The sequence below is a fragment of the Fusarium verticillioides genome, chromosome 5, assembly GCF_000149555.1.
Source record: "Fusarium verticillioides 7600 chromosome 5, whole genome shotgun sequence".
In the NCBI taxonomy this organism is placed as follows: Eukaryota; Fungi; Ascomycota; class Sordariomycetes; order Hypocreales; family Nectriaceae; genus Fusarium; species Fusarium verticillioides.
In genome coordinates this window covers 2,041,181-2,069,113 of record NC_031679.1, presented here as the reverse complement: position 1 = coordinate 2,069,113, position 27,933 = coordinate 2,041,181, and the positions used below count along the sequence as shown (strand labels likewise).

The 27,933-nt window shown below is 49.0% G+C and overlaps 8 protein-coding genes across 9 annotated transcripts; 5 read left to right on the top strand and 3 right to left on the bottom strand.

The window, feature by feature from the left end:
- Positions 1-784: 784 nt before the first annotated feature.
- Positions 785-2,388, top strand: FVEG_02744 (hypothetical protein; the record flags this gene model as incomplete). Its single annotated transcript, XM_018890199.1, has 6 exons — positions 785-961; positions 1,017-1,121; positions 1,184-1,274; positions 1,325-1,421; positions 1,476-1,736; positions 1,788-2,388. 6 exons carry the CDS (start codon positions 785-787, stop codon positions 2,200-2,202), a joined length of 1,146 nt encoding a protein of 381 aa, XP_018746482.1. The 3' UTR covers positions 2,203-2,388.
- A 769-nt stretch (positions 2,389-3,157) lies between these two features.
- On the top strand, positions 3,158-4,971 carry FVEG_02745 (hypothetical protein; the record flags this gene model as incomplete). Its single annotated transcript, XM_018890200.1, has 2 exons — positions 3,158-3,491; positions 3,536-4,971. 2 exons carry the CDS (start codon positions 3,158-3,160, stop codon positions 4,969-4,971), a joined length of 1,770 nt encoding a protein of 589 aa, XP_018746483.1.
- A 167-nt stretch (positions 4,972-5,138) lies between these two features.
- Positions 5,139-6,569, bottom strand: FVEG_02746 (oxidoreductase). The gene is made up of 3 exons (XM_018890201.1): positions 6,004-6,569; positions 5,432-5,948; positions 5,139-5,383 (listed from the first exon to the last, which is right to left on the bottom strand). The coding sequence occupies exons 1-3, from the start codon at positions 6,254-6,256 to the stop codon at positions 5,269-5,271; spliced, it is 885 nt and encodes a 294-aa protein (XP_018746484.1). The 5' UTR covers positions 6,257-6,569; the 3' UTR covers positions 5,139-5,268.
- Positions 6,570-7,408: 839 nt separating this feature from the next.
- On the top strand, positions 7,409-8,566 carry FVEG_02747 (hypothetical protein; the record flags this gene model as incomplete). Its single annotated transcript, XM_018890202.1, has 2 exons — positions 7,409-7,487; positions 7,540-8,566. The coding sequence occupies 2 exons, from the start codon at positions 7,409-7,411 to the stop codon at positions 8,391-8,393; spliced, it is 933 nt and encodes a 310-aa protein (XP_018746485.1). The 3' UTR covers positions 8,394-8,566.
- Positions 8,567-10,767: 2,201 nt separating this feature from the next.
- FVEG_02748 (hypothetical protein) lies at positions 10,768-12,623 on the top strand (the record flags this gene model as incomplete). Its single annotated transcript, XM_018890203.1, has 4 exons — positions 10,768-10,970; positions 11,022-11,183; positions 11,238-12,112; positions 12,163-12,623. 4 exons carry the CDS (start codon positions 10,768-10,770, stop codon positions 12,621-12,623), a joined length of 1,701 nt encoding a protein of 566 aa, XP_018746486.1.
- FVEG_02749 (hypothetical protein) lies at positions 11,936-16,577 on the bottom strand. The gene has a single exon (XM_018890204.1). The coding sequence runs from the start codon at positions 15,925-15,927 to the stop codon at positions 13,066-13,068; it is 2,862 nt and encodes a 953-aa protein (XP_018746487.1). The 5' UTR covers positions 15,928-16,577; the 3' UTR covers positions 11,936-13,065.
- A 2,382-nt stretch (positions 16,578-18,959) lies between these two features.
- On the top strand, positions 18,960-21,808 carry FVEG_02750 (hypothetical protein). Of its 2 annotated transcripts, none has more exons than XM_018890205.1 (4): positions 18,960-19,625; positions 19,694-20,115; positions 20,176-20,325; positions 20,382-21,808. In XM_018890205.1, the coding sequence occupies exons 1-4, from the start codon at positions 19,361-19,363 to the stop codon at positions 21,339-21,341; spliced, it is 1,797 nt and encodes a 598-aa protein (XP_018746488.1). In that variant the 5' UTR covers positions 18,960-19,360; the 3' UTR covers positions 21,342-21,808. The 2 variants fall into 2 exon arrangements, with proteins under 2 accessions (XP_018746488.1, XP_018746489.1); XM_018890206.1 differs by having other exon boundaries at positions 18,960-19,647.
- A 1,349-nt stretch (positions 21,809-23,157) lies between these two features.
- Positions 23,158-26,750, bottom strand: FVEG_02751 (hypothetical protein). Its single transcript, XM_018890207.1, has 6 exons — positions 26,036-26,750; positions 25,914-25,980; positions 25,541-25,811; positions 25,320-25,487; positions 25,094-25,272; positions 23,158-25,041 (listed from the first exon to the last, which is right to left on the bottom strand). The coding sequence occupies exons 1-6, from the start codon at positions 26,195-26,197 to the stop codon at positions 23,186-23,188; spliced, it is 2,703 nt and encodes a 900-aa protein (XP_018746490.1). The 5' UTR covers positions 26,198-26,750; the 3' UTR covers positions 23,158-23,185.
- Between the last annotated feature and the right edge of the window lie 1,183 nt (positions 26,751-27,933).

The window sequence follows — 27,933 nt, the reverse complement described above, 5'->3', positions numbered from 1 at the left end:
AAGCCGAGTCGATGTTGCGAGATCGCCACTGGCTTCACATTACATAGAGAAAGCAGCGAAGAAATAGCAGGAAACAGCTAGGTCCCAAGAGTTTGGTATCTTGTCTCTCATACTCCTTGGTCGTTGTAGAGTCGGGTTCCTAGTGGTCCAGCCTCTCTCAACTACCTATGTTGCAGTGCTTTTAGGAGTCGAGATGAGGGGTCTGATGAAGGCTGGCATGAGGTCTCAAAATAAGCTGCCAGCTCTATACCAATACTATTCCTATCCCTCCAAGCTTAGAGCATATACTACCGAAAGAGGGCCCCCCGTGTAACGTGGCCACGGGTTTCGCTCAAGATGTCTCATGATCAAGAAGACAAGATCAACAGCGCTTAGCCAGGTCCGGCCAAGAGAAACTCCCACCAACGTTTGGCTGTCGATGGACGACAATGTGGCTTTATAGACCTCTGCCCTATGCCCAAGGATGTCCAAAACTGTCTAGAATCCTACGCCATGGCTCGTCATCTCCCTTTAAAGAACGGGATTACCCCCATAGACCACGATTCCTTCCTTCTCCAACACACGCTGCACTTCTAAATGCTCAGGCACCTATGTCAGAAACTGAGTGACTCTTCATATCTATCACCAATGTCTTGCTCATTTGCACGGATATCGGATATCATCAATCGCAAGCTGGGTAGAAGCCGTCCTTCCGAGTACAACGACGACGACGAGAAGACGCGGGCTATATCCATCACCACTACTATCACCATCACGACGACGGCGACTGATTCGACTGGGTAGGATGGTGGTCCTGGAAAGGGCCTCTTTTGAGCCCAGGCACGGCAATGGCCAATCTGTTTTCGACCTCAACGTCGCCCTGATGGTCATCACTAATATCTTGATGATTCTGCGATTATATGCTCGTGGCAATATGGCCAAGAATCTTGGATGGGATGATGGGTTAGCTGTTGTAGCCTGGGTAAATACTCCTTGTAACATCCCATCAAAACCAGAGTACACTAACATATGACTAGGGCCTTGTCATGAGCTTTTCTTGTATAGAAATCGTCCTCTTGACCAAGGGTGTTGGATATCACGTACAGGATGTGCCGAGAGAGACGTTGCTCCAGCTTTTGTCAGTATGTACCTAAGCATCGAATTCTACAAGTATACTCCAGACATTGACTGTTCATTGCTACAGCTATTTCCTGTTGACAAGTTAGTTTTCATCTTGGCTGGTGGATTTGTCAGGCTATCAATCCTTGCTTGTCTTCCTCGCATCAACAGAGAGAGTAAGACAATCACCCACTTACAAGTTCCTATTACTGATCTGAGCCTACAGGGTCTTTCATGACATACGTCTATGGAGTCTTTGTGACAACCGTAATCACTGCTGTGACTTCATTCTTGTTTGTCCTTTTGTCCTGTAGCCCGATATCGTATGTTGATTCCTTTCTCACCCTCGTAAGGCGCTCGGGGACTGAGTTTAATAGAGACGTATTCGACGCCGCAAAACCAGACAGACAATGCGTTTCGAAATATAGCCTGTCTCGTATGAGATGGGCTCACTCGATTATGTCGACTATTCTCAACATCGTGATACTCAGCCTCTGTATATGGGTTTCAGCGTCAACCAACAAGACACGAGCTCAAGTCATCAAGATTATGCTGATGCTTCTGCTGGGACTGTTTGCCGTTGCTTCAACAATCACCAGGCTCATTATTCTGCTTACAACCAACATGAATGTAGACATGTCAGTCAACCACTGCGGTGTATTAAGAATGAGAACTAACATATACTACAGAACTTACAACAGCCTTCGAGTAGCACCATTCTTCCCCCTAGAGATCAACTCGGGTCTCTGGTGCAGTTGTCTCCCTGCTTTCCAGCCCCTTTTCGAGTGGACCAACAACCAGTACTATAATAATTACAACATGAGGAAATTATCTCGAAGCAGCGCCCAAGAGCCTCTGAATGATTCTTGGCACAGAGACTACATGACGGCAAACACTCACATCTCAATCCACGGGCAGCCAAGAGATTTAAGAGGGAAGAGGAAGGCATCGGATGCTGAATCAGCCACTGGATTCGCAATGCTGGAGAACGAAAGAGGCATCAAGTTAACTACTGAGTTTTCGGTGCACGTGGAAGACAGGGTGTATACTGGAGAAGGGTCAGAAGACATAGTATCGAGGACACCAGCGTGGAACGCATTCTGAGAGACATTGTCTGGTATTGCTAGCGCAAGTCATAGTACCATATCTCAATAATCTTGTGATATTGGAGTCAAAAGAAAAAAAGAAGAAAAGAGAAAAGGCGAAATGGTCATTGAGGCAGTATTGGGACATTGTATGGACCTCAGCATCCTCATTGATATTGAAAAAGAGATTTATGCATAAACGTGATTAAATAATATATTGTTCAACAAATGATTGAGGTTTGCCGACGAAAAGTTCTATCTTTGAAAACCAAATCTTTCGGTTAATCCAGAACAAGTACGAGAAATTGAGCACGACTTTGCTGTGGTCCTTTGTTTCGCATTGGCAGCTTTAATAAGCGATGAACAAAGGGCTCGATTCGAGTACCTAAGTTAGGTTTGTACAACTATCACAGAATATCAGCGTCAAGAGTCTGGGGGGTAGGTGATTGCAGTTCAAAAGGGTCTATATTGTCATAATAGTCACTGGTTCAAGACAGAAGCTGTCGATAAACTTGGGACGGATACAGGACGTCAAAATGATCGATGAAAAGTGCCTTAGAAAAGACTAAGTTACTTGGCCTACTGATGGGGGAAATATGGAATAGAAATGGGCGTGATACTAAGCATTGAATGTTCACCAAAATCAACTCTCCATGAAGTTGTTTTGCAGCAAAGAAGTCTGTACATGTCCCAAAGAAGGAACATGCTCACCAAACGAAGACGTTCCCAAGAACGCGATACAGCAATTAACCGGCCTTGCCTACTCTCAAGTCCCTGTTCGAAGAGAACACTCATCTTGAGGGCCACTGCACGGACACTCTTGATGGACAAAGCCTGTTCAGCTCCAAAGGACCGTTTTCCACCGGGATTATTAAAGCCTCCGAGACCCTCAGGGATTGCCCATGCCATAACTAGAGACTCATTCTCAGACAATATTCTGTTGATTCTTCTGGAACCAGATTCCAAATCTCAAGATGATGCAAGATAACAAATCGGAGACTGGGCAAGAGGTCCAAGAGACAGGACAAACAGTGCATCACCACCAACAACCATCTCTCAAAGACACTGGCTCGGGATCTCCTCGTAGCCAGAACGAGCCTTTCTTCGATGATTCCCCCACGTCAACTAAGCCAACCAGGACTCAAGTGGCTCGGGAGATCGTAGAAACATACAACAGTTACAGAGATAAGCGCAAGACAAAGGATCTCAACTGGTGGGGAAGCAAGCAGCATGAAGCCGAGAGGGGCAATCCGGATCGTGATTTTCAGTTCGCACGGAACATGCCAGTATCAAACGACGACATCAAGAGTGCGCAACAAGCGTATAGCGCTGGAATACTGACCCTGCTACAGGTAGACCCAACCCGCTAGGCCGTCACTTGCGACCTACAACACCTCCGATGGAGAAAGCCGAGAAGCAGATCAAAGGCCTGGAGGAACAAGGGGTTAATGTAACTCCTGGTCTGAGAGAGGAAGTGGCTCATCATTATACCTCCAACAACGGACTCCATGCAGCTCTCTTGATCTGGTGCAGGAACAAGAAGGATGTCCCTGTTCAGTATGTTAACGAGTACATCAAGAGCATGTCTCGACTGAAGCTCGAAATGGCCACGCAGCAGCGTGACGTTACTGAGAAGCTAGGACAAGCCATCAAAGAGTGTGAGGCAAGGGAGTCTCGCTGTCAGAAGCTGCAAGCTGAAAACTGCAAGCTCAAAATGGAGATACAAAGGCTCAAACAGGAGAAAGAGAAGACAGATATACAAGCGAGCCCTCTAGTAGCTACACAAGATATTCGCCAACTGGCTTTGTATACTGACATGACAGCAGTGGGCCAGGCGGAAGAGAAAAGGGCGCACCTTGGGGATTCCTCAATGCAATACAACAAACATTCTATCCCGCCTCCATCTACCGTACACCTGCCTAGTACCCCATTAACCTCCACCAGAGATACCTCTGAGTCTAATCAGAGCCCACCCGTTACACCTGTAACCAAGGAAAGTTTGGAGAAGAGGCCCTGGTCAGCAGAAGCGGCAAAGTCCAATACCACTCAGGATGATGCTTGCAGAAACAGGGCCAAGGAACTGGAGTTACAACTTCAAAACCTCAAAGAGGAGCTTCGGGCCAGTAACGGCGGTACGAGAGCCCAGGGAAAACCCAACTACACCACGGTTGATAGCTTAGTCAATGCAGTTCGGAACGAGAATCAAGGAATCTATGACCAAGAAGAAGCACCGAACCTCGTGGACCGAATCAACTATCTAAATTTGGTCTGCTTCTTCCGAACTCGTAACTATCTTCAACTTGCTCTACGAGAGGGCGATCATATATTGGCAAAGATTCTCCTGAATGACGCTGACAAATGGGTCAAGTCATGCAAAGAGTTTCTCCGAACGATGGATCCAGAGGTCAATCTACAAGTCGAAGGTTCTATGCTAATTCTACATGGTATGCGTCAAGTCTTAACTACCAAAGACCGGAGCGTGCTGGTCGAAGGGGTCAAATACGTCAAGCATGGACGTAATGAACTCAGTAAGCTCACAAAGAGTGACTCTTTTGCGCAGCTTGTCCAACTTGCAGATTCTATGCTCCATGCGACTAAGTACGATGAGAAAGAGAATAGTCTTGGTATCAAAGGACTTCCGTTCAATCCCTTCAGAAGAAAGAACAAGAGCCAATACACCAAAATTCAGGGGACTATCAAGGACGGCCCGGCCATGAAGGCAGAGTCTTTACGTCTCACGGGCGTCCACTCTCCTTTATCTCCCCAGAAATTTAGAAAGGACAGGTGAGGTGATGGCTTTGACCAGGGCGAGTATTCCACTAAGGAGAAACATTTCAGTTTGAGCATTGTGATTTTTTGTTGACAGAGTTGTCTATAGAGTATTTGCAAATCTTCAGACTTGTCGTATGTGTTTCAGTAGTTGCTCTCCGATTCTTTTATCTATATTCTTATTTTCTGTAGGCTTTTATAACTTGGTAAAGTCTATTCTTCTAAAACAATGCCGAGGCTGCGATCTGTGTACTACCGGAGTGATTCGTCGTCCTTTATATATAAATGATATATCTCTATTTCTCTATTATCAGAACTACGGAGCACTGTAGCCCCCATCGATAACAAAGTTGGCACCAGTGGCGTATGTGGAAGCGTCTGATGCTAGGAACAGATAAGCACCTTGGAGCTCATGAGGCTCGCCCTCACGGCTGTGTTCTTGTCAGCAAACCGACTGTATAGAGATAGAGAAATCATACCCAAGAGGAATCTTGTCTTTCCAAATGTCTTTTGTCTCTTGTGGCACAAAGTTAGAGATCTCAGTAATGATATAACCGGGAGAGATGGCGTTGGCACGAGCATATCGAGCCCACTCAACAGCCAGACTCTTGATGAGGTGAATGACACCAGCCTTGGCGGCATTATAAGCAGCCTGGAGTTGAGGAGTGTTTACGATGCCTCCACTCATGGACGCCGTGGCAATGAAACTACCAGATGTGTAGTTTGTCAAAGGTTGGCCGTCAATATCAGTCCCCTCGACCTTTTGGCGACGCCAGTGTTTGGCTGCAGCTTTGGCACAGAAGTAGGTACCGTCCAGGTTGGTCTGTACAACGTCACGGTAGTGATCAAGAGGGCCGTCGACCATGGGACCTTTCGTCCAAGGAATGCCGGCATTGGCCACGAAGATATCCAACCGACCGTTAAGGTCCTTGACTGACTGGTCGACAGCCTTCTCAACAGCTTCTGCATCTCTCATATCGACCTGATAGACATTGACTGGACAAGTTTCGTTAAAAGTTGGATTTTTGGGTGGAAATTGCAAATGCTCTACCTGAGACGTTGTATTTCTCGGAGATTTCTTTAGCACGCTCTTCAGCTTTGCTGCTGGTACGGTACCAGATTGCAATGTTGGCACCGACTTCAGCGTAGGCCTCGGCGATAGAAAGGCCGATGCCAGCGGCAGCACCGGTAATGATGGCAGTCTTGCCCTGAAGAGAGAAACGCTTCAGAATGGAGCCTCCATCAACCACGCGATTGTTATCATGGACGAAGTTGCCTCCATTGAGGGGGTTGAGATCAGACATGTTGAGTACTGCTTCTCCAATAGATAAAGCATACAAAGTGATGGGGGAAAACAGCAGAGAGACCGTGTCTCAAAAGATATGATGGTGAAAATTGTAACACATGAGCTTTTTATAGGATCCAAGGAATAGCAATTGCTGGCCACATCCCCTCACCTTGTTCCGCGCCCCGGAACCCTCCAAGACCCTCTGTTTATTATCAACATTCAATGGTATCGACGACTCACGGCCCTCCGATACCAAGATGCTCTCCCTAGTTTGGACATTCCGAAGTCTTTGACAGGACAATTCCTTGTTGTTCCGTCTCCATCGTGAACTATTCGGAGTTACCCAAACGAGACGAGTGAGAGCGCAACAAACTAGCGGTCGAAGGAATATTTGACGACTAAAGCCGTCGGTTGTATAAAAGAAGAAAGGCTCGATGGAGACATTCTCGGCTGTCCGTCAATGAGACCGTTGATTCCATGATATTGAGTCTCTGATTGGCCAGGACCCTTGCTTTAGGGATTGTGGGAAGAAGTCCCTAGGGCCAACTGGGCCACTTCATAAGGTTCACCATCAGCAGCATCCTCCACTGTAAAGTAGGTAGTGGAGGAACTTCGGGATACGTAAGGTATACCCAGCATGGACCTGGAGCACTCCTCAGTTGTTACCCCTCACAGGTCCCCGCATACTTACCCGTAAGGTAGGTAGCTAGGGTAGGTAGACCCCCGATTCTTGTCGACTCCTGTCTTGAAATTCTCCAAATGTGAAGGGAAGTGGCTTCCAAATGGAAGGTGTAATTAAATCCATGAACATGATAAGTCAATATAGGTCTATGTCTTGCATCCATGGAAAGAGCTTTCCCATGCATTCTTATGGCATCGATTGACAGTATCGCACTTCCCTGTATGTTTAGCGGGATAGGTTATCTACGTCATGTGCCCCCCACCATCATGATGCAGACGATTCAATGGAAGGCAACTTCGTGGGGTTCTCAACCATCCCTCCAAAACCCATCGCCACAATAATTAGAACTTTTGAGCATCATTCACTTTTGGAATTTGATTTTATATCAAAGCACACACCGGCTTATGTAAACTCTCATTGAATTCGTCCTCAGTGAGCTATTCCTCAAACGATTGGCATACACAACCTACTCATCTTTCATCTATCATGGCGAATGCCGCAGCTTCCTCTAGCTCTCATCGTCCATATGATTCAAAGCTTGGAATAGTCACAGGCGGCTCTCGAGGTTGGTATATCACCAACCACTTCCAACTTACAAGGTCGCTGACTCGGCTAAGGCATTGGTGCAGCCGTTGCTGCGAGACTCGCCGCTAAAGGATGCAATCTTCTCCTTGTTTACACTTCCAACTCGTCCACAGAAATAGCCAGAAATCTTTGCAACGAGCTATCAGCTCAACACAGCATTCAATGCCTTGCAGTACAAGCCGATTTGGGCGAGCCATCCGAAGCTTCTCCCAAAATCATTAAGGCTGCACGCTGCCTTCATGATTTATATAACCCGAACAAGCCTTTCCAAATCGATATACTAATCAACAATGCCGGTGTCTCGTCTAACCAGCATATGAATGATGAAAGACATGGAAAGATCCAAGAGGTCGAGTTTCACCGCGTCTATAATGTCAATGTCTTGGCCCCTCTCCTCTTGACCCAGGCTGTCGCCCCGCATCTTCCCACAAACCGCGCGGGCCGCATTGTCAATGTTTCCAGTGTATCTTCGTCTATCGGGTATCAGGGCCAGTCTGTTTACGCTGGGAGTAAAGCGGCCTTGGAAGCAATGACACGGACCTGGAGTCGTGAGCTGGCTACTCGTGCTACGGTCAATGCTGTCAACCCCGGGCCTGCTTGGGGGGATATGTACGCAGCCGCTGGGCAGACTTTCTGGAACATAAACCAGCCTTATGTTGACGCAGCCCCATTGGCGCAGTACAACGGGGAACCGGAGGTTTTGGCTATGGCTGGGACTGATGCTGAACGCTTTGATCGAACTGTACGTGAGAACATGGGTAATCGAAGGCCCGGGTTTACGACCGAAATCGCCGGTACAATTGATATGCTCTGTTCAGAAGAGAGTGGGTGGACAACGGGAAGTGTAATTTGCGCGAACGGAGGCATGAAAATGTCAATCGCGTAGAAGTTTTCCCGCACACTTTCGTCACACGTCAGCAAAGACATAGATGAACGGACCGATCCAGAACTTCGATGGTTGTCACATCCGAGCGGGTTCCCGCTTCATCACCAAAGAGCAACCCGGGTATCTAGCCATTGTGATTGCTCATACTAGCAAATTATAGCATGAGCTTTCACAAGGCAAGTTCAGCCGGTTTAAGAACAACCGCTGGTCGGGTGGAAAAGGACCAGACACACAGTCGATCATCGATTTGCGTCTTTTCATGTGGTTAGACGTATGTCGCTCTTGTCGAAGTGACAATGAAGAATATATGTCAGAAAACGACCCCCTGTATGAGACTGCCTTCATAGCTTGTCGCCTTATGCTTGCCCAGGGACATAACTGTGACTGCGATACTACAAGCATAATCGTGACCATGCTGTTGGCGTCCGGGGGCAGAGCCAACTAATCAGCCACTCGTTCTAAGCAATACACATATGTTTTGGAGGTGCGACGGCTTCTGGCAGGAATGAAACGGTAGCGCATCGTAAAAGGGGGTGAAAGCCCTGCCATAGCTGTGTGCAACCATCTACACCATAAATGATGCTGAGTACTTTGCAAAGAGCCGCCTCGAGATTGTTGGCAACCTCATGTAGCGGCATCAAGCATGTTTGTTTCACACTCAATGTTGTGCGACAACGTTTAACAGATTCGACATATCTGTCAGCTTGACAAAGCATGCTTGTATCACACGATGCCGTCGCATCTGAGGTAGAAGCCGACGATACACAGGGATTGCTTTGAGATCGAGGTATACGTCTGGTTGAAGTGCTGGTCGAGGGCATTCAAGCGACCAAAAATGACACAAGGGAGGTTCTTGCTAGTGGAACAAGAAGTTTCGGGGCACATCTCAAGAGAATTTCTCGTCATCTTGATAATATCGTTGGAAGCGACACTCCGCCAGACGCTTCGTCCGATCCTTACTACTCCTTTTGAGGTTCCAGTGACAAGCCTGTCAAGGTCTGAGGCTTCGTTTTACTTCATTTCCAGAGCAAACTCAAGACAGGATGCTGACTCTATCCTGCGATATCAGCTTGCGAACTTCAGGAAGTACCTGAAAAGTTTCATTTTATTTCGTCCCCACGCAAAACGATTCCTTAGAGTCATGAAAAAGAATAATATACAAGCAAGTCTGAAACACCTCAAGTCATACAACACAAATGCGGGTTGTGTATGCGTATACTCAGGGACGGAAAGTTGGTTATCCCTGCAGACTACATTATTTGTTTGCAATGGGTGAAGCATTTGGAAGTGGCCAAGCCATGTGCAAAGGGTTACCGCAAACTGAGAATAAAGTTTAATGAAAGTTACCTCTCTCATGAACTATAGTCTGCGGCGAAGTTGTCACATTTATCTGGGCGTTTTGTATTCGACTGTTGCTCCTGAAAGACATCCAGAAGACTCGTGACGAGGAAGCCCGCAGCCGCGACTCAGGGGATGGGATGCCATACAAAAGCTTCCTTCTTATACCTATACTCTCTTGAGCCGTATTTGCCTGATCAATGCAAGTGGTCATGCAGAGGTTGAAGCACAGTTTTAGCCTCAAGAAGCCCTGGAGGTGGCCGACACGACACAGCTCTACATGTTGGCAAAGAACACCTACTTTGACGCTAGATGACGGACAGAGAGATTGTTGTGGCTTCGAAACCAAGGCGCAAAATTGGCACAGATATTAAATGCGTTGCACCTTTGGTCAGGCGTGCTGACCCGATTTCGAGCTCAACCCTTCATGATGATTCATGCCAGTTCCCGCGATCTTTGGACTCACAACCACTTACTGATCAACTTCTGGCATCGGTCACACGCTGCCCAGATTACGTGCATATCTGTTGACGATCAAGTATCTGTCAGTAAGTCAAAGCTACAGGTACGTCCCTGCTAATGCAATGAGCTGCTCTGGAGTTCTCTCCGGCGCTGTTTCGAACGTCCCGATAGATCCCACATATGGATCACTAACAGCCCCTATGTGAATATTTTGAAATATTTGCGATATAACGCGAAAGTGCCAGGTTGTAAGATCAAAGCCTCTCTGATCATGCCAGCTAACAAAAGATATGAAAGAGAGGCAAGGCCCATGAGTTCCGAACATTGGCTACACCTCATTTAGTCGTCACCGTGTGACTTCGGAGATTGATCCTCTGACACACTGATACCTTGCCTGAATTAGTTCTTCACGATCATTGTGTCTTGTCCTACTTAAGTACGGGCCACCAAGTCGACGGCAACGCCTACTTCTTTCTCTCCCCTTTCTGCTGTCAACACAACTTCTTCCTCCTCTTCATATCTGAAACTCTTTGCCAGTTCGACTCTCAAACTTCACCCGCACTTCGATCTAACAATGTCAGGCGGTTCAACACATCCAGATCCAGTCTTTGCCGCCAAACTGGCCCGGCGTCAACAACTGAACTACAATGCCATGGTTGTCTTTGCTGCAACTATGACTGCTTTCTACTTCACCATTTGTATAGCCATTCTTCTCAGAAGGCTTTGCGTTGATCTAGGAGCCTCGCGCAAACCGAATAACGCCACAGCGATCTTCCGGTAATGATCTGTTCTCACCAGGAACGGGTCATTGGTTTAACTGTATCACAGGCGCCTGAGAGCGAGTGCTCTTGTAAATATCACGAGGCTACCGTCGGGAGGATATACTCTTACTGTGATCGGATATCTAGTTATCAACGCCATAGTCACTCTTACTTACCTGGACAACGACAATATGCCGCTTCTTTCCAACATGGCCTCTCGAACTGGATGGTTAGTCTTCAAACAAATTTCTCAACAAAGCTCCTACTAACGTAACCTATACAGGATGGCTATTGCAAATCTCCTCATCGTCGTCCTACTGTCCCTCAAGAATACTCCCGTTGTCATGTTCATGGCCTCCTCTTACGAGCGACTCAACATTCTCCATCGCATAACCGGTTACACTACTCTCATCTTCGCCATAGTGCACTCTTGCAGTTACGCTGCCGTGTTCGGTGCCCAAAACTTTCTCCAGCGTTTGCTAGTGAGAGAAGAAATCTTTGGCATGGTCGCTATGGGCTCATTCCTAGTCCTCGGCTTTGCCGGTGCTGTCCTCCGGACATGGTGGTACGAACTATTTTACTACCTTCATGTGGCTTTCTGGATCCTTGCTGTCATCATGACCGGTCTCCATCAGCCGGAGACTAGCAAGAAGGTTCTCTACGTCATTTTTGCTTCAGCTGGAATTTGGGTCCTCGAGCGAGTCATCCGCCTCGCACGTATCATCGTTAACAGCGCCAATAACACCGTTACTCTCACGCCGCTCCCCAATGGCGGTACTCGTGTCACACTTGCCAAGGTACCATTTGGATCTTCATCTGGCAAACATGGCTTCCTTTGGATCCCCGCGGTACGCGCCATTGAAACCCACCCTTTCACCATGGTTGCTACCGATCCCCTCGAGTTTGTTGTGGCAGCCCACGACGGATTCACTCGGGCTTTGCACAAGTGTGCCCTTGAGAGCCCGGGAATCACATTGAAAGGGTCAGTGGAGGGTCCTTACGGTAATCACCCTGATGTCAAGGGGTATGACAAGGTCATGCTTATAGCAGGGGGCAGCGGTGCAAGCTTCACGGTTGGCGCGGCTCTAGATATGCTCAAAAACCTGGACATAGATGCTGAGATCGACATCGAATTCGTATGGATGATCAGGAAACCAAGCAAGTCCACGTTAAAACCCGTGACGTCGCAATACTAACCAATCTTGCAGCATATTTCACCTGGTTCGCCGAACATATCGAGACTCTACGTCGAGATCATCGTGTCTTGACCAAGATCTATGTAACACGAGCTTCAGAAACCGAGATTGTCCCCCGGAGACAGCTTTCCTCCGGATCGCACGCTTCTTCAAGTAGCACTTTTGTCGAGCCCGGCCCAGAAAAAGACGGTCTTTCGCAAGTCGATACTACTCGATTATCACTTGACATTGAGAAGAACGAGGTTCTCACAGTCGCAATAAATGCTTCTCTAGGCGATGTCTTTCACGTTGGGGGACCGGATGTAGCTTCACTTGTGAAAGAATTGATAGAGAATACACCATCCGACAAACGAGTGCTGGTGATGGGCTGCGGACCACGGACACTCATGTCGGCCGTTCAGAACGCGGCTGCAGACTGTATCATGGAAAACAGAGCTGGCGTTGAGTTGCATCTGGAGCAATTTGGGTGGTGAATAAAAGTTCATGTATGATCTTATTGCATGTGATTGCAGATCTGAGCTGGAATCAAACGATATGAGCAATGATATTGAGGTTGACGAGCAAACTCAGTCAGTTAAAAAAACGCCAGGAAATAGCAGCATCCATCAATTTTCTGGCGTTTTGGCCCTTGAGCATTTGATAATGCATTGATTATCGTATCGTATCAAACATACGATACATATACACACATACACATATACATATCCTTGAAACTACAACTAAAAAAGGGTATGTATCAATGTCCATCCAAGAACAAGGACCTGTTGGGTATAGAGCATTCAAAAAGCAATTCATCCGTCATTGACCCAACCTGACGCCTCCCTTTGTTTTTCGCTGTTTATAATCCAAGAGTTCCGAAACTATTCGACCGTAAAATATATATAAAGATGGGAGAAAAACAGGCATCAGCATTAATTATGGCGCCGCATTATCGCGACTATCTTCGCATTGGTGGATCGAGGGTTGTGAAGACCGGCGCCGAGTACTGAGGAACTTGGCACTGATGACCTTAGTTCCATGCGACACCTTATCCAAGAACCCCTGAGACTTCTCTTTCATCGTGCTTTGTCGGCGCGCCCTCCCAGTAATCACTGTCTCCATGGGCGACGGCATCTCTTCATCCGGCTGTCTAAGGGCATCACGCACCGCAGGGCAAGGATCGACGAGCTGCTTGGCGTCGCTGATAAATTGGAGAAAGACCGAGTAGGACATGCAAACAGCCTGGAGGACAATGACGACGATGAAAGCCGTTCTAACGGTGCCTCCGTGCTTGATTATGCCGTACATGACGAAGGGGAAGAAACCGGGGCCGGAACTACCCATAGTGATAAAGGCGGCAGCACGCTTGGTGCGTCGACCTTGACCGCGAAGACCAATGGCAAAAATAAGAGGGTATATGGGGCCCTCGAAAAAGTAAAAGAGAACAATGGGTATAACAAGAAGGTTGGGGTTGGGTGGACGGACAACCACGGGAAGAAGGGAAAAGACGAAACAGCCGGCGATGCAGGCGGTGAGGATGGTACGGGGTCGTGGGAAGCGGGAACGATATACAGAGAGATATGCAAGGCCGGCTGCCATGAAGCGGGACACAGCAAAGGCGGTATGCGCGATGAGGAGATAATCGGGTATCGAGAGTGCAATGCCAGGTGGTTTGTCGGGGTTGGGAATGTCGCCTGCACCTTCGGTTGCTTGCTCGCCGGTGTTGGGTGTGTTGGGGAGTATTGATATCATGAGGCTGCGGAAGTAGATGCTGAAACACTCCTGGGCAGCGACGTATGTGTATTGAGCAATAACGGCGAGGATAAGGCTCCATGTGCGGAGCTGTAGACCGCCTCTTTTCTTCTGAGGATCCATAGGAAGATGCTTGGCGGACTGCTCAAGCTCACGGTCGCTCACTTCGGGGAGTGGCATGTAGTAGAAGAAGAGCCCGAGTGCAACGCACAGGAGTGTGATTCCTAGATATGTCCATTGCACGTTGATGAGAGTCATGCTGGTCGCGCTCCTCTGTTCCACAATGCCCTTGAAAAAGACTTTCTGGGCCAGCAGGCCGCTAAGAACACTGCCAGTGCCTTGGATGCCTTGCGCCATGAGCACGCGAGTCTCACCGTATTCGGGGGGGCCGCAAAGTATTAGGAATGCATTTGCGCCGACCTCTAGAATTGATAGACCAAACCCGACGACGAAGTTGCTGAGCATGAATCCGGCGTATGATTGGGTGACAGCCGAGGGCCAGAAGATGACAGTTCCAATCCCATAAAAGCATAGCCCGACGATAAAAGTAACTTTGAAGCCACCAACGCTGTCGTGGCCGTTGGCCTTGTGCCGCCTCGATCGGTTGTGCTCGTCGCGCCGAAGAATCCATTCGCCCACTAGCAGGGGTCCAAAGAAGTAACCGCCTCCGAAGTATACAGACGTCATGCCAAGTGTTTCAGCTGTGGTCATATTGTCGACTTTCGCAATGACGTTATTCAAAGTATTGAGTAGGCCGTAAGATATTCCCCATAACAGAAATAAAATGGACACAATTGTGCAGTATTTGAATGACTGCTTCTTGTTGCATTTGAGCATACTTTTAGGTTTTGTCATGTTGACAAAGCCAAAATAAACACCCTCGACAGTTCCTGTTGAAGACGTCATAGTTGTCGATGTTTGAAAGGTCCCATTGCTCTGGTACCCACGTTGCGCAGGACGAGTTGGGCCTGGCTCGTCGAAAGGTGTTGTCAAGAATTCCATCGCGCTCATGGGAGCATTAGCATTGAGAGGCTGTGCGCCGGTTTGCGCGACAGGAGGGGGCTGCTGAATACTGGCGCGATGACCTGTTGAAGGCGTATCCGAATCGCTGGGCCCCTTGGGTGTACTGGCGCGAGTTCCATTGGGGTCGTAGAGCATGGAGGGGAGCAGCTTGAGGACCAGAGGCTTCAACGTCGGGACGCAGGCGCACATCATGCCAACGTTAACCTCAACAGCACTCCACATGAGCGATCGCGAAGCGTTCCAGGCAAAGTCGGTCTGCCCACCAAATCGAGACTGGGGATCGGCAGTCGTACTGGTCGGTGCTGTAATGGCTTGCTGAAGGTAGTAGATTCTGACCACGTCGACAACGGTAACGAATATTCCAACGGTGAAGGTGAGGACCAGAATTGTTTTCTGGCGAGAAGGGAGGCGCATGCCGGTGAGGACAGGTATAGGCAACGCGAGAATGGCCAGATCCGTGACGATGTTGACGGGCGAGGAACATATAAACTCGGTAAGTAGTGGTATACACTTCGCGCGTTCGTCATAGTTAACATCCCAAGCGGCTTGGGTCGGGCGGCATTGGAAAACATTCATGAAAGTGAGAATAACGCCAGCAATATTGACGACCGCAAGTGTTAACCAAGAGGCGAATCGAAGTACTCTTTGGGTGTGTTTGGCTAATCGGAGGTAGAATATGAGTACGGAGGTTTTGGTGGCCATTAACGCCGGATTGTACAGAATGGAGAAGACATATTCGCAACGGCGAAGGGCGGGTAACCGGTTGGGGTCGATATTTTCGTCGTGTCGTCCGAGGCCATTGTGAACGCCGAAACAGATGGTGAAGGAGAGGAAGAAGGCGAAGAGCCAAGCGAGGATCATGACGCGGTCATCCCAGGTGACATTCCTAACAATGAAGGTCCGCGAGACGATTCGTGCTGCGACGAAGACTGTAGCGAGGACGAGAGTGGCCGTTGTGACGGCGAAGACGACCGGCCCACGATCTGGAATGCCTCCATCGTCGGTGGAGGCCGAATCGGACATATCGGGGACGGAATTGGAAGAGACATGGACTCGTCACTCATGAAATTGGATGTGAAGCTGACTGAGATCGAGAATGGCTTGACAAGTTGGAGCCGTTGCTACCTCGATGAGCGTGCCATGTCTTCCGAGGTTCGATGTTGGAATATCGGGACTGGATTCAGGAGATTGATTACTGGGAGAGTAGGGGGAGGATGAAATTGGATCGGCAAAAGAGTCGGTTGGAAGTCGAAGTTTGGCGGGTAGAGGCTACCGAAGGCTAGGTAGGTACTAAAGTAACAATAATAACAATATGCCCACGGCAGGGCAGGTAACGTAACCTTGGGATCGTGACTGCCCGTGCTGGGCTGGGCTGGGCTGGGCTGTCAGATGGCGGATATTGTCTGGTTTTCGGCGTCTTGCGGCGGCGTATTTCCGTCGGGATGTGCCTACCGGGGGGGCCTTAGAAAAGACGAAAAAGGACCAGAAAATGGAAAGGAAGAGGAAAGAAAAGAAAAGATGATCTGTTGAAGATTTTTGGTAGCAACCGAGAAGAAGCAAAGAAATATGTGTTCCTTCCCGTCCTGTCAAGTTTATGCTTTTCCCAGTTCTTGATTGTCGAAAGAACAAGCAAGAAAAGCCAGACCAGACCAGGCCAGGTCAATCGTCAAAAGTGGTTGTGTCCAAGCCCCCCAAAAACCCGCCGGAGAGAAAAAACCGGGGTGAGTTTTTTTTAAGCGGCTTTAGCGGGCATCTCAGCCACCAAACAGTGGGTGAGAGTGACGGGAGCCAGCCAATGGATCCATGGGGTGCCCCGCCGGCAGTCGGGAGACCGTGGAGCTGGGAACGCTGGACCATGAGGCTAAATAAGAGTCGACACACTAAAACACCCCAACGATGTGGATACCTTGGGTACTTTTACAACGGCATTCCATACGGGCAGTTCGATTCAAACGGTGAACCTAAGGCTGGAGATTGGGAGGGAACGAGAGTCTGGTAGAGTTCAGGCTACTCTGGAATAGGATGAGTACGAGGTCTTGAAGAGTTGGGAGACGGTATCCGTCGTTCAACTCAAATTGACTATGTTATCAAAGTCAAGTCCCTTTAGGTCGCACTGCATACGAGTCAATGGATAATTTACCGATTAATCGGATGCTCGATTGTCAGGTGACTCGAGTCGTTGGGTAATTCTGGGGTTCAAGGTTGATGGCTTTTCTGTTGGTCTATTGGACTACCTAAGCTATGCTAGGGACGACATTTCTAACAGATCCAATTGCCATTGATGAATTAAGGCTGTAGTTAGTTATATTAGCCATTGGTTAACTAGGTGCCTACCTAATTATCAGGTAGCTATATACAGGTATTGGCGCGGTCCGCTACCTTATCTAATGCATCGAGACCTGCAAGAAAAATCTCTTCAGAGCAGATCCAATTCTCTGTCTGTGTCTCGGCAGGGTCTCATGGGTCTGTCTGTCTTGGTTGAATTGAATCTTGGCTGCTCAGCTAAGCTAAAGTCAACTTTAGTCTTTTACATATGTACCTACCTTGATGTCGGCCGCTTGATTAGGCGAATTAATGATGCTTGACTGTGGCATCCCATCCTCTAAGAAAATGCCGCGCACTAAATTGAGGGGAAGATGACATTGGCGCGTGATGAATGGTTGAGCGATAAGTTGCGCTACGTAGTACAGTAGTGGTTTTCCAATGGATCGTCACCGTCATCGTCATCATCAGCTTCAGCATCATCTTCTTCCCCTTCCTCTCAAAAGACAACCGCTATTTGCGACTGCAGCATGAACTCTCATGCTCAATTGGATGGTTCCTGATTATGAGTTTTGTTTTCAGTCGGGCCTTCACTTGCCCCAAGTTCAAGAGTCTGCAACCAACAACAAGCACAATACCTACAATACAATGCATAAAAAGATCGTTTCCTAATGCGAGCATGACAACACCATCAGTGCTGGAAAAGAACCTCGGTGCCTACTTTATTTCCCCATATTGACTGCCGCGGCTCCGCTGTTGTCCGACTTTTGAGCATCGCTCCACTGACAATGGTTGCGTTGCTCTGCTCTCCCGTTCTCAAACCACTTTACACTTGTTTTCTCTGTGATGAATACCTAGCTACCTAGGTAGATAGTGATAGGTATTGTAGCAGTCTGTTCACACTGTAGACTACATGCTGCGCCCGCGCGCCGTCGTGCCGTCGCTCCTCCGTCTCTCTTGTTTTATCCTCATTCACTCAAAGCTGAAGATAGTCTAGATCATACGTCATATCCCTTAACAAGGATGGTAATGAATCCATAGCGTGGCAAGTCGACGACCGACAAGCTTTCACCAAGCCTTGATCGTCGGTCCGCCATCGCCATTAGACAAACGGGTGAGTGCATCATCAAGACTGGTTGACCTTCACTTTATCATTTCAACTGATTCTCAGTTTTCAGCCATCATTTCATTTCCACTTCTCACTGCAACAAGAATACCTACCTACTCAACCAAATATCAGCATCTGCAGCCAAGACGCACCTTGATCACGACCCTAACCGAGAATGCCCGCGGGCATGGCATGGCCTCGACTGGTCTTTGGTCTCGATTGTCCCTCGTGTAGCTCATTTTTGGCGCTCCCTTGGGACTAAAAGGGCGGTGCTTATTAGTGATTGAGTGACACCAGATCATCACTTTAATATCCACTAAGGAGGGCCCATTCAATTGACTTGAGCCATTGGGCGGGCCAATTCAGCTGCCACGTTGATCAAATCTCTGCTCATTTTTTGTCGTGTTATAATCGAGCTCTCCATTCTTGCAGTAGCACAAAGCGTCTGTAACCGATGCAGACGCAGGGTCTTTCCACCGTAATTTGGACTGCCCATCTCAATATGGGCTGGAGTTGGGAGAATTGTAAAGCATCGGTGCCTTTTCAGTCCAGAATTTGAGGTGATTGCCAGAGGAGAGAACTTGGAAGCAAAAGAAGTTCAATTGTCCAATGAAACCAAAATATTCACTCTGAACATACACCTTGAAAAGCTCACCTCATCCAATCAGGGTGACTGGCTTGGTACTTATACTGTACGAAGCCAAATACTTACCAGTGCGTGTTTCGAACAAAATCATGTCATAAAACTTTAGACTCCATCACGCCGTTATATGAACTCTTCTCACTTAAATCTAACTATGTGACTGCAACCTTCCCTCCCGGCCTCGAAACCTAATGCTCCTCCGATTCAAGTCGTTGTAGCGTTGAACCCCCGGACCTCCGGTCTCCGATCCCCGGCCGCCCGCCCCGCCCTTATCTCCTAACCCGTCACTAACGTCATCACCGGTCATGGTGACAACAATGGCGTAACACACGTCATTCCCCTAAACCATTCAGACGACAACAACGCACTCCTTGAAGGTCCTTGGATCATGTAATGTTATTGACTTTCTAGCGATTCTGTCACACTCGTTAAGCCCGAATGCCATGAATTCTCCACCGCAGACTTCCGGCTCCGGCAGCGCCGCTTCCGGTCCGTCCTCTGACCTCTGTGACGACACGCCTTTCACTTCAGAGGAGACGCCCTTACTTGCTGGGTCAAGCTCGAGCTCGAGGTCCAGCTCGGCAGTAAGGTTGAGTACGCAGAAGGATAGCAATTCTTGTCATGTCGAGACTCAATCCAAAGCCCACATCCCGCTTACGAGAGGAATTGCGATAGGAGTGAGCTTGTGGCTCCTCATCTTCTTAACAGGTCAGAGATCTATTCATCATCGGTAACTTTTCTAATACAAATTTGGCCATTTACTGACTCATCTGTAGCATGCAACATGTCTGGTATGACTCTGATTCAGGGCGCCATTGCATCTCAACTTGGTTCCCACGGCTCGTCTGCCATGTGGTTCACCAGTGCCTACCTCATTCCCATGTCTTCTCTCGCTCCTGTAGCAGGGCGCTTGGCAACCATCTTCCCACCTAGGAGTCTTATTCTCCCCATTGCGGCTCTCATAGCCACTGGCGGACTGATCTGCGCCCTCTCGACTTCGTTTGGTACGTTTGTTGCCGGCCGGGTCATTGCAGGCACAGGTGGTGCTGGGGTTTTGTCACTCGCCATTATTATTGGGCTGGAGTTGGCCAGCGAGAAGTCGAGAGGTCTTGTGCTAGGCTTGATTAACGCGGGCTTTACTGCTGGTGTTTCCTTTGGTGCTATCGTATTCGGGGGTCTGATGCCAATTGTGGGATGGGTACGTTGAACTCGTTTAGACTAGGAACTTTCGGTGCAGTGACTGACCGGTCGACCACAGAGGCCACTATTCTGGGGACAAATCCCTTTCGCTTTCGCCACAGGCTTGGGAGTATTTATCAATATACCCGCTGCAGCAGAAGCACACGATACCGAGACGTCTACGAGACAGAAGCTCGTGCGAATCGACTATCTTGGGGCTGGTCTTTTGGTAAGCTTCGCATGCTCTTGTCTCAGTGGAGAATCGTCGCTAACTCACGCTTCAAGACCACGTCTATTGTACTGTTTCTTTACGCAATCGCAGATGAAATCCAAACAGTACCCCTGTGTGTCGCACCCGTCATCCTTCTGCTATTCCTCGCAGTTGAGAACTACCTGGTAGCGAATCCCATCATACCCGTCAAGGTTCTCTCTTCGTGGGGTATCCTATTCTCATGTTTCGCACAGCTGGGTCTTATGATAGCCCGTTGGAGCGTTTTGTTCTACGCGCCCATATTCATGCTTGCGGTCCGAGGCTCCTCTCCGGCAGCTGCAGGCTCCATTCTCATTCCTACAAATGTAGGATTTGGTCTGGGTGGCATCCTCGTCGGCTGGCTTCATGTGCGCCGAGACGGTGCTTTTTGGCTCCCCTCCATTTCAGCCCTTGCCATCTTCACTGTGAGCACCTACGTGCTCTCTCTCATTAGCACCACGAGTCTCCCTCTTGCTCTCTTCATCGTAGTCGTGCTGATCAACGGCCTTGCGACGGGTGGAGGAGTCAACTACACCCTTGCGCATATTCTGCACCTCAGCCATGATGATACCCGATACATCGCCACCAGTCTGCTGGGTACGTTCCGAGGCTCGGGTTCAAGCTTCGGTACTGCGGTGGCAGGGGGTATCTTCTACCGCTTACTCAGAGGAAATCTTGTGTCGGGGTTTCTCCAGCTGGACGGTGGCGAGCATCTGAGTCATGCTCGACAGCGACTGATATCTAGCTTGGTTAACACGCCAGGGTTGGTGCACGGCGGTGACTTGAGTCCGGCAGAGCAGAACATTGCGACAGAAGGCTATGCCGGCGCTACGAGAGGCGTCTGGCAGGCCATGGCCACGCTGGGTGGCGTGGTCGTTTTGTTTCAAGCTCTGACAGGAAAGAAAGCGCCTGAAGATAGGCGGGAAGATGAGCGGCCAGACGAAGAAGCAGCAAGGGCTGTTGTAGCTGAGAACGAGGGTGTCGGTGAAGCGTGAGGCCAAGGCCAAAGCGAAGGTGTTGAACTATCAAGATAGAGTTTGAAGTATTTTTGGATACTTTGGGGGGATGTTTCGAGAGGTTTTACGGATACAGTACGTTATGTATGTCAGTTCATGACGCCATGACAGACAAGGCGTTTGTTTATACCTTGGACAGCAAACGTATAAAACTCTACCTGCATGTTACAGGTTCAACCGATAGTGTGTTCCGAAACATTGTTTACAGTCTGGCATTGGCCAACAAAGTACCTAATCTTTGCAGTAGGGAAACGGTGACTCGAGCTAGTAAAACAGTCCAGTGCCAGAGCTACAACTTTGTTGTGGTGACGATCACCACCGTGCGTATGTTAGTCAGTTATCAACTTCTCATGAGGGATCAAACATGGGAGTTTCACGAGTGGTCACGGTGCTTTTATTTTTATGCTTGGTCTATGCATATATATAGTAAGAAGTTTGAAAGCAAAAATTATATCTCCCGGGACGGCACATCCCGCAATCTTCATAGATACTTTGCGAACTGTCTGTCACCGTACGATATTTAGTGGTGCATACCTACCTTAGGTAGTTTGCATAACGTGATTTACATATGTATAGTTGGCTCCTTATGCTATGCCTACCTTTAGTGCGCTGTCCTGCATGGATGACGGATGCATGCTAGACCCCTGCCTAATCTCGCTATCAGGTCCCGTTTGGGACGAACTCATGGTTTGTGGCTCTGCGGGCCGGTACCCGTTGGTCGAGCCAATCGCTAGGCTTAATCGCATCCCACCCGCCACATGAAGCATTCACACGTCCCAGGCTCCCCTAGCTCCCCTACATATAGTAGCTACTAGGTACAGTACCTTAGACATCAAATCGTCTCAAGTTGCAGCTCCACTTCCATTGGACGTCAATCAGCTACTTTGATCCCAGATCCTGGCAATGCAACACCGTTAAAGAGATCTTGCCCGTCGGCACTACTAAGGAAGCTTCTTTCAGAGTTCACACTTGTCAGAGCAACCCGACCGATCTAAGGTACCTTACCTTACCTTACCTCAAGGCTCACTGCACTGACACCTAGAATACCTTACCTAGCCATCTCTGCTACTACAAAGTACATACAATACCTCATACATGAGATGCTAGCACTTACCACCTTACTAACCTCAAGATACTTAGTTACCACCAACCTGGTTTACCATTGTCACGCCTTCCATTTCTCTCATCCCAGTCTTGGTACGTACATATGTATGCATGTACCATTGGATGACCGATGATCACTCAAAACAACCACGCGCTCCAATCCCAACCCTGAAAGGTTTCTTCAGAATTTACAGGGCCAGCTTATTCTGCCGAATCTTCAATGACAACCATGAGCCTCTAGCTCTTTACACTGTTAGTTCGCTTCTTGCACTGACTCGTGGTGGAAATAATCACCCAGCAATTCATAGACCCCAGATTCACTAGGTAGTTACACTTAGTTTACTATACTGGTTTATATCTCATTTTGCTCCGTTCGTGTTTCAATGTTGCCAAGATCTTCTAATATACAGTGGCTAATGCTTTTCCTCAAGTATTTCATACCAGTTCGTTGTCTGTCGAGGATCCCGCCCTCATGAAACATCCATTGACTCAACCATCCCGTTCGCCTGTAAATGCTGCAAGTTTGTCCATTGCGCCCAAAATTCCATTTCCGATTGCCGCGTTGAGCTTCCTGAGCCATGCGTCCTTCGCGCATCGCCCAGCGACGGATTCCTCCTATCTATGTACATGAATAATAATAATAATAATAATAATAATCGTAACAAAAAGAAGAAATACAAGAAAAAAAAAACGTGAATTTGGGCTTATCTCAGTCGCGCTCAAGGGTTGACGGTTGAGTTACCGAGGAAGAAGTCAAGATCGCCTCCATGCCCGTTCTGCGATCGATTTTCATTTTCGGCCAGTTGCTCGAGAAGCGCCAGGAATGGGTCCTTCTCCTCTCCTGGGCCTGTTCCAGTACTGCCATTGTTGCTTCGCGCTCCAGGGCTTGTCGCTGTCGGGCGAATCTGGTTGAGGTGCATCTTGGTATGGCTGTCATCGCCTTGCCATGCCGCTGGGCTGCCAAAGGCGTTGGTGGGTACTGTTCCGAACATAGCATCATAGCCTCCGTTCGCTTCGTTGATCATTCCTGGTCCAGCATTCGTAATACTTGTCCCTGAGCCATAGCTGTAAGGTGGGCTGAAAGGTGCGCCACCCATTGGGTGCATGTTATGAGATGAAACGGCATGCGAAGTGGGTGACATGGTGAAACCTGCTGCCGCTGCCGCCGCGACTGCCGCATTGTTTGCGGATGCATCACCACCCATGTGGTCATGCATAGTGTACATATCCTGGTTTTCGTGATGGGTCGGGATTGAGGTTGGTGTTGCAAGGAGGCCAGGCGATGAATGTGGCATCCCTCCCGATGTATACGAGAATGATCGTCGAGCGGTGCCTGGAGTAGGTAGCCCCGATGCAGAGGGCGCCAGGCTCGAAATAACCTTCACGTCAGGTCGTCTCCGGTTGATAGGTCCTGGCGGAGCCGTATTCTTGCGCTTGAGACTCGGTCGCTGTAATCCATCGTTGTTTCGGAGGGTGCCTTCAGCAGCTGGTCCAGCACCCACGTCAACTGCAACATCTGCAAGGCGAAGATTGGCTGCATCGAAACTGAAAGAAGGGCCACCCGGGCCTCCAATGTTGGAGTACCGATCGAAGAAATCCTCGCTATGAAATCCAGGTGTATAGCGCATTGAGCTGCGAGATAGAGCTTTCACCAACTCGCCATGTGCGTGGCTAATGTCTTGAAGTGTCTCACGTTGGTGTTGTACCGTAGCCCAGGCATACCGCAGCTCACTCAGGAATTGCATCTCTCTTGACAGAAACTCTGCTGCCGAGCTGAAGACATTGAACTCGCCCTGGTTTCCTTGCTGACTGTAGTGGGCTCCGTGAACGTGAACTGTCCCTGCTGTGCAGACGCAATATCCAATGAAGGCCGGCCAGTCAACAATCCCCGATTGCTTCCCAAGCTGAATCAGCTCCATAATCGCGTTAGCGTGAAGGAAGCACATGTTGGTGGCTTCAATCTGCCAGGATTGATGCTGTCCTGTCTCTGCAAGTTCTGCAAGGTCGATAGGGAGAAACGGTCGGTAAATGAGACAGTGGATCAGGTGGTAGATAACTTTGCTAAGCAGAAGGATAGTCGAGTCGGCCTGTCCAAAAAGAGTGCCAAGGTTGGAAAAGACGTCTTCAGTTCCAGAAGCCCACACATCTAGGTCTTGACGGATCTTGGATATTGTTGAGAGGGTGTGCCATGGAAAGTGAGAGTCGCCCTTGACGCCGCCAGCGGCAAGATATCGATTTGTGTTTCCAAGAACACGTGTAATGTCGATGAGCATGCCCATGCTCCCTTGGGGTTTCTTGTCGCTGCCCTGGAAGTACTGGAGGTTCGAGCCTGTTTGGAAGAACTCGCCTTCGACGGGTAGCGAGGATGAGTTAGGCGACCAAGAAGGAAGCCGCAGCATAATAGTGTTGTCGCTTATTAGGCTGGGTCGCTTCGAACCGGTTGCTTGAAACCGGTCAAGCAAGTAACACGTCCAAAAGAGTCGGCGTCGCATCTCGCGTTCAACAGGAGTCATTCGAGCCTGGCCGTCAGTTTCCTTATGAATCTCTAGCGCCATGGCCATGCCAGTGGCACTTGCTATATCTTGTTAGCACCATTGACTGGTATCTGGGGCAATGCCGCTGCTTACTCATAAGCATGTACGCCTTCTTCCCTTTTCCTGTCGCAGTGAAGGCACTGACCAACAACAGAAGAGCCTGCAATCCATCTATGGACGGCTCGTCGATGTTGATCTCTCGTCTAGCCCGTGCTGCAAGGTCTTCACTAAGGTTGGCAGCCGCTTGATACCCACTAGGGTCGGTGGTGTGTCTGAATACGGTCAGCATAAGGGTCTGTGCTATTGAGGGGAAACAAACCTCGCTGCTACGGCTGAAATGGAAAAGGAGAGAAATCGAGGGAGCTGGTTGAGTTGAAGTCTTTGTCGGATGGAGGATTCATCGACGATATAGTATGGTTTCCCATGAAACCTTGCAAAATATGTATCGAGCAAGACCTCAGCTTGGGCTGGAGTGGGGGATAGATCACTAGGGAGCGAGTCAGTATCAAGCCAGGGTAGAAAAGCGACTACAACACAAACCGAGCTATTGGAGTTTGCGGAGAAAGTGATGCCGTATCGCCAGGAGACGCACGCGCGTCTACTGTGGCACGTTTGGTTGTCGACTCGCTAACTTCAGTGACTTGAGAACCATTCTCAGAAGCTTCTCCTTTGCCAGCTCCTGGCAAATTTGAGCTTGCAAGCGACACATCGTCTTCCCCCTTCTCTCTTAGCTTGGCCTCGAGCCCGTCAACTCTTTTCAAAAGTGCTTCCAATACGTCTGTCTTTGGTCCACGTTTTTTGGGGACCGCGTCTGCAACTGAGTTAGCCTTCGCTGCTGGGTCGGGGCCGGCACGATGATGCTGAGAAACCCAAAACGACAAGACACAAGTTATGTGATGAAGTGGCGACTTACCATAAATGCAAGGGCATTGGAACACCTGACAAGCCTCGCAGGAAGGTCGGAGTCGGTTGCATTTAATCTGTGGCAATGCTAGTAAGAATCATTGTTCTTGCAAACACATGGTAATGTCTCACCTTTCGCTTTCGACACGACTTGCAGTTCATTGATTCGCGTGGCTCATTGCTCATGCGACGAGTTGGAAGGCGCTCAATGCCAACTTGAGGTCGGGGAATGGCCACGGGTTGGACTCCGGGTATGTGAGGAACGTTCATGGCGTCGTATATGGAAGTAGTCATAGCTATGCTGGTGGTAACGAGTGAAATCTGCCGGTGATCGAGGTCGTGATTCGGTTTGTCGGTATTGTCTCAGAGAACTTATACCAGAGTAAATGAGAGACAATGATACGGGAAAGACAAAACAAGAAAAGAATGATTGGAGTGTCGTTGATGAGCTATCAGAAGCCGATCATTCCAAGTGATACCAGATCCAAGCACTCACTCTAGGAGGTGTGTGGCTCTTTATACCGTGTCAGTTGACAGTATGGGTGAACAGTCAACAACGACGGCAATAATGATGATGGTGCGGCTTGATGGTGATTGATATGCTCCCAATAGGCCGGGTAACATAAACAGAAATAAGGACGGACTTGGAAGGAGGAGATCGAGCCTAGAAGTAAGTAAGGTGAGGCGTCTAGAAGATGGGACAGGGCCGGTAGTAGAATAACTTCGGAGGCCCAGAATTGTACGACTGACCCGGCCGAACCCCAGTCGCCGGTCTCATTCTGGTTGTTGCCAATGTGGAGGTGGCTAGTGACAGGACCGGGGTGCGGGCATGAATGATGAGATGGTGGTGTCGATGTTGGGATGGATCATGGTGGGGAAACGGAGCTCAAGATTTGAGTCCCCTTGTGGATGCTGTTTCTGAATGTTGACTCAAGCCTGACAGGCATGGCATGGCTCCCACGAACTTGCAGAGCAGCCAATACCAGCATAATCTCTTTTAAGGCAGACGGCGCATCTTGCTGGCGTCTGGACCAGCTGTGCTATTGGAGCGCACGGAGGGGATGTCGACTATGAAGAAGAGAGTCCTGTAGAGTAGTAACCCCCAAGTCTCCCAACCGACAGGCTAAACCCCCAAATGATGGTAACGTATGGGCCCCCAAATGACCAAACCGGGGAAGGGCATGCCCTGATGCCGCTCGCCTTTTCTAAATACTGTAGCATTACGCGAGGCATCTGTCGATCCTGTCTGCTTTGCTCCGGCTTTTGTTGTTGTTACATAGTCTAGATGCTGGACAGGCACGGATTTGTGTCTTGATCGAGGGTGCGTACTCGGTCCCGTTCCCAAAGGTCCTCTCGGCCTTGCTCCCACTAAATGGTCCTGAAAAGCGGATTCCTCCTCACACCAGATTAGACATCTGTTGCAAGGACTAGACTAGTACATACAGTACATACATACGTACGTCTTCATTTATGTCAGGGACACCAGGCCATGCCATGCGGGTCCCAAATTCCATGACCAGAAACTCGGGCTCATGTTAGCGAAAGTGGCAGGGACCAGGTCGACAACGATTATGAACGTCTTTCTGCTAATCTTGGAGACCTACTGTAGGCGAGATCTCGACTATGTACGTATGTACTTGGTTCTGTAACCGCCAGGGCAGCAAAGTACCAGTCGCGATGGAACTGCTTCAAGTTGACAGATCCTGTTCTGCAGCTTTTGGACGTCCCGTTCTCCGGCTTGACCGTCATCAGTAAAATCCTTGATTCTGATTAAAGACACTCCGGGATGTGCTTGTTGAGGTAAGATATGGTTTTCTTCCTTTTTGTCAGCTTCATCGATAAGCTGAGGCTAACCAGGGGCAGCGATCAAAGATCAGAGGTCAAGGTCTATCAGTGCCGGACCGACCCAGAGCTACGGGTCTCTATTCTGCCCAGGACCAGATGCCCGTCAAGTGTAGATGCACGCAGCATCTGGTCCTAGCCTTTCAGACGAGGCGAGTAAGGCGAGAAGCTAGACTTGCGATAGGATA

Excerpts from the sequence above, each read along its gene's own strand:
- FVEG_02750 (XM_018890205.1), top strand. The coding sequence starts at position 19,361 with ATGAATTCTCCACCGCAGACTTCCGGCTCCGGCAGCGCCGCTTCCGGT. Across the intron at positions 19,626-19,693 it reads GCTCCTCATCTTCTTAACAG|CATGCAACATGTCTGGTATG; the intron begins GTCAGAGATCTA and ends ACTCATCTGTAG. Across the intron at positions 20,116-20,175 it reads TGATGCCAATTGTGGGATGG|AGGCCACTATTCTGGGGACA; the intron begins GTACGTTGAACT and ends GGTCGACCACAG.
- FVEG_02746 (XM_018890201.1), bottom strand. The coding sequence starts at position 6,256 with ATGTCTGATCTCAACCCCCTCAATGGAGGCAACTTCGTCCATGATAAC. Across the intron at positions 5,949-6,003 it reads CGAGAAATACAACGTCTCAG|TCAATGTCTATCAGGTCGAT; the intron begins GTAGAGCATTTG and ends AAACTTGTCCAG. Across the intron at positions 5,384-5,431 it reads AAAGACAAGATTCCTCTTGG|CCGTGAGGGCGAGCCTCATG; the intron begins GTATGATTTCTC and ends ACAAGAACACAG.
- FVEG_02751 (XM_018890207.1), bottom strand. The coding sequence starts at position 26,197 with ATGACTACTTCCATATACGACGCCATGAACGTTCCTCACATACCCGGA. Across the intron at positions 25,273-25,319 it reads ATTTCAGCCGTAGCAGCGAG|ACACACCACCGACCCTAGTG; the intron begins GTTTGTTTCCCC and ends GACCGTATTCAG. Across the intron at positions 25,042-25,093 it reads GAAGGCGTACATGCTTATGA|CAAGTGCCACTGGCATGGCC; the intron begins GTAAGCAGCGGC and ends AACAAGATATAG.
- FVEG_02749 (XM_018890204.1), bottom strand. The coding sequence starts at position 15,927 with ATGTCCGATTCGGCCTCCACCGACGATGGAGGCATTCCAGATCGTGGG.